At 39.1% G+C, this 11,911-nt stretch overlaps 1 protein-coding gene and 1 pseudogene across 1 annotated transcript in view; both read left to right on the plus strand.

Moving 5' to 3' along the window:
• DBT (dihydrolipoamide branched chain transacylase E2) overlaps positions 1–8,153 on the plus strand; it is a 27,406-nt gene extending 19,253 nt beyond the window's left edge. Inside the window, exons 8-11 of the mRNA XM_011368360.2 lie at positions 3,788–3,865; positions 5,129–5,320; positions 5,455–5,526; positions 7,856–8,153. Coding sequence (XP_011366662.1) covers positions 3,788–3,865; positions 5,129–5,320; positions 5,455–5,526; positions 7,856–8,023 — 510 coding nt within the window. The 3' untranslated portion in view covers positions 8,024–8,153. The remainder of the gene's footprint in view (positions 1–3,787; positions 3,866–5,128; positions 5,321–5,454; positions 5,527–7,855) is intronic.
• Positions 8,154–8,612: 459 nt separating this feature from the next.
• Positions 8,613–8,731, plus strand: LOC111745749 (annotated as a pseudogene).
• Positions 8,732–11,911: the final 3,180 nt, after the last annotated feature.

Consider the following 11,911-nt stretch of genomic DNA (forward strand, 5'->3'; position numbering starts at 1 on the left):
GGCCCGTAATTTTTGTAGTAAGTCTCTCTCCAGCAAGGGGTACGGGCATTCGGGCATAACCAGGAACAAATGAGTGATGGTCCTTTTTCCTAGGTCGGTAGGGGGCCGTTTGTATTCTGCAAGACTGAGTACATAGCCCCTGTGTCCACTAAAAAGTTTACAGATTGGCCCCCAACTTGCAATGTTACCCTGGGCTCCCGGGGGCTCATAATGTAGGAGCCCTGACCTCCTCATTCTGCATCCTCTAACATAATGAGTGGTGCCTTTTTCCCCAGGCCCTGGCCCTTTTCGGGGTATATGTTCTTCTAATGTCCTTTCTTCTTACAGTATGCACATTGGTCCTTTTCTAAGTTATTCCAACCCCGGTCCCGCCTTTCCCTCGGGGTATCGGCTTGGCCTTTGGCTGGTCGTCCCCCGTGACTTATCCTGTCCAACAAACATAACCTTCTGGACCTCATCCCTGTTGTTGAACACCTTCTGGGCAATCTCGAGAAGCTTAGATAAGTTCTCTCCTTCAAATCCTTCTAGTTTCTGTAATTTCTTTCTGATATCTGGGGCCGACTGACTAACAAAGGCTAGATTAATGGCTCCCGATTATTTGGGTCCTCCGGTTCAATGGGAGTGTACAGTCTATAAGATTCTAGTAACCTCTCTAAAAATGCTGCAGGCGACTCATCTTTAGTCTGAATAACCTCACTTACTTTGGATAAATTAACTGGTCAGCGAGCCGCTGCCCGGAGGCCTTGGAGTAACAACTGGCAATACCTCAGGAGAGCCTCCTTAGCTTGATCAGTGTTGGGATTCCAGTTGGGTTGGGTGCTGGGAAATACAAGTTGTACCCGTGCGGGGTCAGTAGTGGGCTGCCCAGTGGGGTCCGAGACCCCTTTTGCAGCTTCCCTTAGAATGCATTCCTTCTCCTCTGTACTGAACAAAACCTGTAAAAGCTGCTGGCAATTATCCCACATGGTTTGGTGGGTGAAGAAGATGGATTCTAAAAGGGAGGTCAAGCCTTAGGGTTTTTCTGAGAAGGACGGAGTTTGCAACTTCCAGTTATACAGATCACTAGTTGAAAAGGGGACAGACACCATGAAAGATGTCTGGGTGTCTCCCCCAGGTGGGGCTATCTGTCGGAGAGGCGCCAGGACAGCTGCAGGTTGCGACGAATCGGGGATGGGGTCCGGATCCTGTAGAGGGTAGTAGACAGCCCCCGTCCGAGTGTGTAGTGGGCTCTGAAGAGGGGCTGCCTCTCGAGACTCAGGGGGCTTAAAGTGGTTACTGGGAGAACAATAGGGAGGGGGATTGAGGATCTCCGGATCTTCTGGAGAGTCCTGTAAAACAGGTTCAGGGGGTTTCTGAGGTGCGGGAGTGCACTTTGGCCCTGCCAGAAGAACTGTATGAGAGGCAGGTGCCAGCAGAGAGACTGACTTACTCTGACAATCTTTTAGATACTTAGGAGCATCAGACACAACATCTATCCAAACATTTATGTATGGGGCCTGATCAGGGTAACCAGGATTCCCATAAACAACACTCCTGACTCTGAAGGCAGTCTGCAAATCAAAAGAACCCTCAGATGGCCATCCGGCTCCGAAGGCTGGCCAGTCTACCTGGCAAAGCCTCTGGAGATCGAACGGAGTGACTGACGACCCATAACTTCGGGCCGTCTTCTGAAATCCTTAAAATTGTCCACAAGACACCGCAAGGGAGTGGGCTTAGAAGAAGCTTGTCCCATGGCAGTGGGGATGGATGTGAATAAGAATAAAAGTCCTGAGAAAGATAAGAATGTTAGACAAGGTCCGCTCGGTGACTAGATGGCCACTTGGGCGGTGCTGTAGCAGCAAGAAATCCTGTAAAAAGAAGAGTTAATAAACTAAAAATCACAAAAATCACAAGAGATATTCAGAGACCAGAGTGATCAGACAATCAGACAAACTTGACGGAGGACCAAGGCAATAGGAGGGCGACAGTACATTCGACCGGTCCGGACTAACATACACAATACAGACAGACAAAACAGACTACAGGCAACACAAAAACGCTACCGTATCAGAAACCGAAACTGAAACAGGTACAGGGTCAGGGTCTGACGTCTCAGACCTGACCGTACTAGGGAAGTTGTGCCGCGTCCAGCCTTCCACTAGTTCTCAGGGCCCACAGACAGAAACAGGTCTAAGATTACTCTTAGACTAACTCACCGGGGAGACAGGAACAGAAGGCTCGTGTCCAATTTTCAGGAATATTTGTCCACCGGTTTCTCCAATCTAGGGCCGCCCGACGTCCAGGGCCGCCCGATGTCCGGGGCTGAGGAACGTCTCTCAGCAGCTGCCCCCTGGACGCGTCGTGCCCCGCCTGGAGCAACCGGGGCCATGGGTCTTAGGGAAAACTTCCCTTCTCACTCTGGGGAGGATCTTGCTCGGGCCTCCAAATGTGGCGCGAATGATTCTGAGACCCACAGAGCCAATTGAGATGAATTTTGAGCCTTTATTAGCCGGCCGGCGACTGACTCTCTACCACGCAGGGTTAGAGGAGATCAGCCCTGAGCTTCCAGAAGAGGCAGCTTATAAAGCCTCCTACTACATCCTTGAATAAGCAGATTACAAGAAGCAGAAGTTAGCCGTTAACGTTTTGTACAAAGATAAATGTATCCGGGGGACTCTCAGATCAAACAGGGCCTAGTAGACAGTTTTACTATCTTTACCTTGGAATGTTGCACTTTTCCTGGGGCTGGCGCCTGAAGATATCACCTCCCTGTAACTGGAGAATTTCCACTGTTACAGGAAAATATTACAAAGTATTGTACAGGGGAAAAAAATGCCTTTAATCCTTGGACACATACTTTGCTTTTGTTTTACAAAATTTGGATTATACTCAAAATACTGTTTTTATGTATAACACTTTAATTTTAGTTATAGATTTTTTTATTTAAAGATTACAGTTATAGTTATCAAATCAAATGCTTGATAACTTTATCAAGTTCAAGAATTTTTTTTTTTTCTGTCAAGACCACTGACCCACAGACAAAAATAACACACAATGCATATAAAGAAGTCTTAATGGGACTAGATGAGGGTTTTGGGGAGGGATTCTTTTTAAGGATAATCGTAAGCATTTTTATTTTGCTATTTTTTAAATATGTAAACCTTGATTAGATCGTGAATGGTCAGAGAAACAGCTATAAAGAACATTTTGGGGACAGTTAGGGAAATCTGAATATGGACAGAAGAGGAATGGTATTAAGAAGAGAAAAAAGGAGAGAGATCACGGGAGAAGAGGGTGAAGCAGGAAGACATAAATGCGAAGGATCGGGTGACCTTCTCTGAAGTACCTGTTCTGCCAGCTGTGCCCTTCACTCGGCCAGGACACCAGGTCAAACACTAGCCACAAATGGACAGTGCACTTGGAAATCCTTATCACTTGTTCTTTTAAACAGGCAAATAAGTAATTCACTGCCTTTGTGAACTACAGGTTTACTTCTCACGGAAACCTTCAGATTCTAAATGTGAGGAAATCACTTAGAATTTAGGCATTTTCTCTGTTATTTTGGTCAGTCTGTATAGTTATTTTGAAAATCTTGATATCTGCAAGCTACCTGACTACTTTTTTTATTCTTAAATGATTAGTGTGACCTGGTTCCACACTGCTTAAAAGTAATACGCCTTAGTACATGTAGACTTGAAATTAAACTGTGCATAAATAAGAGTTCTCTCCCTCCTTCCTTTACACCTCTTATTGCTCTGAAGCCCATATCCTTTCTAAGTTAAAAGTACATTCTCTTTTTGTTAAACAGGCTGCTTCCTTGGGATTACTACAGTTTCCTATCCTTAATGCTTCTGTGGATGAAAACTGCCAGAATATAACATACAAGGTTGGCTATGAACTGTGAAAATGTTTTAAATAGAAGACGGTACAAATGTGTTTGTCAGTTAGAGAATCTTCTGTTGTACCTCAAATAGTGATCCTTTTTAGACAGAATTAAAAGTATGGGATAAAACGTTAAACTGAAACATAATTTGTTGTTATTGTTATTGGTTTTACTGGTTAATAATGATACTATTTAAATATGCAGATTGCCATTTTTAAGCCCTTTTGGTTTTCTGCTTAAAATAATGGAAATATATGGCTGGGAGGAAAGGGATTATGTTACCCATCCTTTATACCGCCCCCCCCCCAAAAAAAAAATTACCTCTCTCAAAATGGAATTCCTGTAACTTTTTAAAACAAGAATAATTTAAATGAGAAAAGTAATGAAAGTTTGAATTCTGTTTGGGTGAACTCTTCTGTTTGGAGTGAAAGTTTATTTAGACTGAGAACTTTTTTGGGGTTGCCAACCCTTATTTATATTTATAGAAATATAGAAGCTTAGATATTCTGAGGGACCAGGAAGTAAGCTTAGATATTCTGAGAGACCAGATCTTAAATCTTCCCATATGATCAATACAATTTCCTGATTATCTACCAGTTGCAAAAAATTCAGACAAGAAAATATTTACCTTTAATCCTAAGACCCTAAGATAACTCAGTTTATGTTGAGATGTGCATCCTTCCAGTATTTTATTTTTATATACTTTTAAAAAATATATGTGGAATTATATATATTGTTCATTTAACTTTTAACTTTATTTAAAAAATTTCCTTTTAATTTTTTTCTTTTTCATTTAACATGTTATGAACATCATAACATGTCAATAATCTAGCTTTGTTATCATTTATTTAACCAATAACCTATTGTAAACATCTTGATTGTAATTTCTCAAACTTACAATCTAAAATCAATATCCCTGTGTATCTCTACATACTTCAGTATTTTTCTCTTTAATAATATTTTTTATAAGTGTCAGTACATATTGTTAAATGTTCTCCAGAAAATGTATACCAGCTTATATCTCCATGAACAATGTTTGGAAGTAGCCTGTTGCCTTATATTCTTACCAACAAAAAATTATCTTTTTCAAAAAATCTTTTTGAAATCCTTTAAAAATAATTTCTTTTAAGTCATCACCAATCTGGTGAAATAATTTTTGGTAGTTGTTTTTATGACAGTGAAGATTGACCTTTTCTTTCCTGTTAGCTTATGAAAAGGCCTACTGTATTTATTTATTTATTTATTTATTTATTTATTTATTTTTAGTCTTCTCATAACATTGGGATAGCAATGGATACTGAGCAAGGGTTGATCGTCCCCAATGTGAAAAATGTTCAGATCTGTTCCATATTTGAGATCGCCACTGAATTGAACCGCCTCCAGAAATTGGGCTCCGCGGGTCAGCTAAACACCACCGATCTTAAAGGAGGAACATTTACTCTTTCCAACATTGGATCAGTGAGTAATAGTAATGTTCACATTTATAAACCATCTCTTAAGATTTCTGATCATACACTCAATTAAAAACACAAAATTTCATTTGCCATTTGTTCCTCGAAACCTTCATTTTTCTACTCTTTCTTTTTTTCTAGATTGGTGGTACCTATACCAAACCAGTGATATTGCCACCTGAAGTAGCAGTTGGGGCTCTTGGATCAATTAAGGTGTGTTTATTAAATTGTTGGAAAAAGAGTTTAAGCAAATCGGGAGAGTAAACACAAAGTAACCATTTCTGAAGTTTTCCCTTCGCTTTGTGACACTTAGTGCAATGTTTGGCTCAGTAAGATAGTTCTTCCTAAATGCTAGGCCTACAATTCTGGTGGCTGCCTCTGTGATTGGCAGATAGTAGTAATCTGGATTGTCTCTGTGTGGATCAGCCGTTGTGCATTATGTGAGTCTTTATAGAGAATCACAAATGTAGCTAATCTGCTTCTATCAAAATATCTTTATTTCAGAATATCAGAGAATATTAGTACAGCAATCCAAATTATTATTTATAACAAAGTGAGACACTGTTTAGATTAATTTTTTTCTCAAACTTTACTCTGTTCAAGAACTATTGAGAGTACTAGATTAAAATGTAGACTTCTTGGCCTTGGAGACAGAGCCCCAGGACTTGCATTCTTAAACAAAAACCCAAGTGGTTTCAACATAGGTGATCTGTTACCCTGTTTTAGGTGAAAGTGACTTAGAATAAGGGCTGCAAGAATTGTTAACCCTGGCTACACATTAGAATCATCTGGGTTTCCTGAAAAAAATGTCCAAGCTCACCCCATACCAACTGAACTGGAATTTGAGGGGATGGGGCTTGGGCATCCCTGTTAACTCAGGGTTAAAAACCACCAAAGTTAAAACAGTAACATCCTGGATATCATTTCAGGACATTCACCATTATTAAATGTCGTCACTATATTAACCTGAATTTTGAGCTTCATATTATTTCATTTTTTTAGTAATTCATTTTATATACACATATATACAATTAAAAAATTTTTTCATTTAATTTATTCTTATTTATGGTGACATTGGTTAACGAAATCCAATAAGTTTCAACTGTACACTTTAAGAGTAAGGCATATATATGTTTACACTGTGTGTTCATTTCCCATAGTTAGATTTCTTTCTGTCACCACATATTTGACCCCTTTTATTCTATCTACCTTCCCTCTCCCCACTCCCCTCTACCCTCTGGTAACCACTAGTCTATTGTCCATGTCCATGAGTCTCTGTCTGTCTTGTTTGTTTGTTGCTTTTAGGTTTATAGCCCACATATAAGCGATATGAGGTTTTCAGCTTTTTCAGTCTGGCTTATTTTGCTTAGCATGATTATCTCGAGGTCCATCTATGTTGATGCAAATGGCAATATTTCATTCTTCTTATGGCTGAATAATATTCCATTGTATGGCTGAATAATACATTAAATAGTATTCCATAATATTCCACAGCTTCTTTAGCCAGTCCTTTATTGTAAGACACTTTGGTAGCTTCCATGTCCTGGCCACCGTAAATAATGCTGCTATGAACATCGGTGTGCAAGTATCTTTTCGGATATGAGTTTTCAAGTCTTAGGGGTAAATACCCAGTAGAGGGATTGCTGGATCATATGGTAGATTAATTCTTAGTTTTTTGAGGAACCTCCATACTGTTTTCCATAGCGGCTGTACCAATTTGCAGTCCCACCAACAGTGTATGAGGGTTCCTTAAATTTCTTTTTTAATTAGCCTACAAGGGCTTAGAAATTTGGGAGTGGCAAGAAACAGGTCCTTTTCCAAAGATAGATTGAGAACTACAGTTCTTAACAATGTGCCCCACCTCCACCGTGCTCCATATGTGACATCTTCCATCACTTACCCTCGCCTCTCCACTGCAGCTGCCCTTAGCTGGTCCTACTTTGCTGGTCCTCCAACACTCCAGTCACACTTCTCCTCTGTCTCTTTCTGTGGGTATCCGTATGGCCACATAAAAGCCTTCTTGGTGGGCTCTCTCTACCTACCTTGTCAAAAAAAATGCCACCTCCCCTCTGCTTCCACACCCTGCCTACACTCTATTCTCTTTCCAAACTGCTTTATATTTTCCTTTGCACTTTCATATCTTTTACTTATCTTAATTGTTCGTCTCTCCCCATTAAAATGTTAACTCCAAGAGGGCAAGGATTATTTGTTCTGTTTACTGATTTGTCCTCAGTCTAGCAGAGTACCTGATATATAGCAGGTGTTCAATAAACATTTGTTAAATAATTGAAATATGAGATGAATTTACTGTACATATGGAAATTGTACAGGGAATGGGAAATACCTTGGAGAAACTGAAAGATTGAGACACACACTCAAAGATGAGGAAAGTAGGAGTTAGCATTTTCAAAAGTCATTTGGGATGGCCATTTCTTCTCTGTTATAAGGAGGGGGATTTGCCTGATTCTTCAGCATTGCTGTTGCTTGAGCTCATGCTTTGAGCAGGTGAAGTTTGACTCTTTGTTCTGTTCCTTATATCTAGGCTCTTCCCCGATTTAACCAGAAAGGAGAAGTATATAAGGCACAGATAATGAATGTGAGTTGGTCAGCTGATCACAGAATTATTGATGGTGCTACAATGTCACACTTCTCGAATTTGTGGAAATCCTACTTAGAAAACCCAGCACTTATGCTACTAGATCTGAAATGAAGATTGATGACATCTTTGAACTTTTTGAGCTTCCAAAGAAAATGTAGAGCCTAGCTGTGCCAGTACATGTTCATTACAATTTGTATTATAAATTGATTTGTAGTGTATGATTAAAACTCTAAAGCACATAGTTATCACTATTCTGTTAACACTTTTTATTGAAAATGAATAATGTTGTACTGGTTCTCCTGGGGCTGTCACATTTTATAGGTCATAGTGTGACTTCTTAATATGATGCTGAGGTCTTTGTGTCAATAGATTGAAACTGACAAGAACAACAAAATTAAAAGACAGGTAGCCATAGATAATATTTGCCCTATTTTTTTTCTTTTTTCTTCTTATTTTAAACTGACTCTTAACGAAATTTTTCAATTGTCCTTAGTCGGGAAAAGGAATTTATATACAAAAATACTTTCCATTCCCCACAATAATGCTAATGCCATATAAAATAAGTGCAATTATACTTAGCGTTTAAGATACCCAGGAGTATGTTACTCTGTAGGGGTCATCATCTGTAAATTTCTTATTTATATAAATTAACATCTTTTACAAGGGAAAATTATAAGCGGATATTAAAAATGCTCAGTTAATCTACAGCCATGCTACCCTTAACAAGCCCGATCCCTTCTGATCTAGGAAGCTAAGCAGGGTTGGGCCTGGTTAGTACTTGGATGGGAGACCACCTAGGAAGACCAGATGCTGTAGGCGTAAAAACTAAAGGATTGTAAGCCGACAAGGTCCTTGCAATCTGTGAGGTCAACCAAGAGTTGCCTCGCCTAAAAAATAAAAAATAAATAAATACATAAATAATAAAAATGCCCAATTATAGTTTTATAACCAGTAGAGAGAGAAGGGCTTAATGGGTAATTACAGAAATGAAGATATCATGATCATTTTGTGAGAAGCCCACTTCAATCAGAAATGGCATCAAAATGAATACAATATTTTGATTTGCATTCAGAAATTCAATTGTTTCAAATATTATCTAATTGAAAACTATGTTCAAGTGAAGTTTTATGATAGGAAAAGAAATTGTTTTAATACCTCTGTTTTCATAATGGAAATAATGTTTAAATTAGAAAATAATGGATCAAATGAATGTTATTATTTTTTAAATTCAGATAATACAGAGAGTTGCAAAGAAAATATCTTCTATAATCCTACCACTATTAACATTTTGAGCAATGTATCTGTATACTACATAGCTATTCTTTATATAAAAATGAGATTATATTATATCTACTATTTTATAATTTGGGTTTTTAAAAAAATTTAACGGGTAACTTTAGATGTCAATAAATAATTCTATATTATACATTTAAATGGCTGCATAGTACTCTATTATGTGTATTTATTATACATTTAAATATTAAACATTTACTGTATACCAAATACGGTGCTAAGCACTGGCTGGAGACAACAAATGACTACCCTCCCTCATGGTTCCTGTCTTCATTAGGCTTATAATCTAGTGGAGGAGACAGATTAAACTATTATAAAAATAAAAATATAATTCCATGTAAGTAAAAAAACAGTACTATGAAAGCATCTAACAGGTTACTGAGCCTGACTGGATCTGGTGTGGGATGTACTATAATTTAACCAATTCCCTACTGATAGCTTTTGCAGAATTAAATGACAAGTGACATGGTATAAAAATGTCCTTCTCACTTAAAGAAGATGAAAACTAGAACAAGAGTCCTGAAACGAGTATGTAATACATTCTCTTGAAGGGCCAACATCGTTGGTTCAAGACGTTCTTTACATTCTCGAGTAACCTTTGAGCTGTCTATTCTATCCCAACCCCTGCCATTACCGTCTTCTCTTTAGTCATATCCATTGAGAATTCAGCAAAGGATTTGCTTCCTGCCGCTTGTAGGACCTTTAGGATAGGATTCCCTGGGGGTCCAAGGTGCCAGGAGCACAGTTGGAGCAGCAGTGCTGATCCACAGAGCTCTATACATCATAAGGTGGGCGGTGGGTGGAACAAAGCTTTTGCCATATTCCTAAAGGTTGATATCAAAGGGGAGAAGGCAAAAAATTCAAGTTTTTCACTAATAATGTCTGAAGTTTGAAAGGTACTATGTATAAACGGAGGTGAAGCCAAGGTTATTGCTGGAAGTGGCCAATAAGAAAATCAAGGTTTCATTCATTATGTAGAGCATTCCCCTGACTTTGAAAAGGAAACACAAAAGGGAAGGAAGGAAGTTGGAAGGATGGGATCCAGAACTGGTACTACTTTCCATTTTGGAGATCAAAACGTACCTATGTTCACGCATTCCAAGAAGTGGTTATGTAGGAGGGAAGTGATAGTTTCTTGGTCCTGGAAGCTCACAGGCCTGTTGGGGCATTTTCCATGCCTTTCCAGTCAAAGTGGATCCCAAGATCACTTGGTGGATTTCTATGCTGATTCTAAGTAAACTGGTTTGAGAAAAAGCTGATGGAGTTCAGCCCTGGCCTGTAATACCAGGAGTACAAACTTTCCCTTGAAGTCTTCAAAGGCTTTTTTTAAACATTCATCCTGTAATTGATTAATTAGTTCATTCTACACATATTGAGTGTAGATTCAGTTCAAATCCTGGGTTAGGTATGAATAAAGATGAATGACAGATGAAGTTTCTGCCTTCACAGTGAGAGCTTTGCCTGGAGATGACAGCCTTTATCATAAGTGGGTCTGTGCCAATAACACGAAGAGCAGTGCTTTGAAAATTGAGTTGTATTTCCAGTCAGTTTTTAATGGTGCCTTTGTTCTTTTCTTACTGGGGTTAGATCACTGTGTCTTAACACTCTAGCCCTGCCTTATAGATCCTGCCTCACAAACCATACATCTAAGGATAGACTATCCTTAGGCCACACAAACCCAAGCCCTTTAAGTTCTTTAAAGGGTTATGGTTCATGTGTTGGTTTTTATGGGGTAAGCAAATAACACAGTATGACCATTTAGGGAGCAAATGATGGGAAGACTGCATCATCTGAGCATAATACTTTCAGAATATACATAAAAGAGCTTCTAGTTAAAGTACCATCAATGAGTCATCTAGCCCAGCAGTCTCCAATATTTTTGCCACTAGGGACAGGTGCTCCTTTGAGAATCTAATGCCTGATGATCTGAGATGGAGCTGAGGCAGTGAACTAGCACTGGGGAGCAGCTGCAAATCCAGGAGAAGCTTCGCTCGCTCGCTCACCACTCACCTCTGCTGTGCAGCCCAGTTCCTAACAGGACACGGACTGGTACAGGTCCACAGCCCAGGGGCTGGGGACCTCTGAACTAGCCTATATGCTGGCCACATAGTGGTAGTAAGGGAAAAATAGAGTAAAAAATTGAAATTGAGATGATAATTTTTATAGTGCCAGGCATCACTAATGCTTTATATATATTAATTCTTTTAGTCACTTCAGCAACCCTATAAAGCAGGTATAATGATTATCCCTATTTTAAAGATGAAGAAACTGAGTCATAGTTTAAATATTAGAAGGACATGGATTAATGTACTCGGAAGAAGTGGAAAAAACTAAATTGTCTCACCTCATGATTCAAATGCTCGGATTATGATTTTACGCTGTTTGAGGAGTAGGTGTTATTGGGCTACAAGGAAGAGAGTTTTTATATGTCCTATGGATCTTAGCAGTTTGAAAAGCTAACTGCAGCTTGTATTCTGCAGTCACTGATAGAAAGGGTTTTGGTATTATGACTTCTCTGCTGTAGTAATTTATCAAAGCAATATGATGTTAATTCATCTTAGAATAGGTTCCTACTGACATCCTTCTCCTCCTCCTCCTCCTCCTCCTCCTTCTTCTCTTCTCTCTCTCTCTCTCCCTACCTCTCTCTCCCCCTCTCTCTTTCTCAATTTTCTTAAAAAAGAAATCTATTGACCTCAAAGGCAAGGG

Source organism: Pteropus vampyrus, unplaced genomic scaffold (genome assembly GCF_000151845.1).
Source record: "Pteropus vampyrus isolate Shadow unplaced genomic scaffold, Pvam_2.0 Scaffold6, whole genome shotgun sequence".
Classification (NCBI taxonomy): Eukaryota; Metazoa; Chordata; class Mammalia; order Chiroptera; family Pteropodidae; genus Pteropus; species Pteropus vampyrus.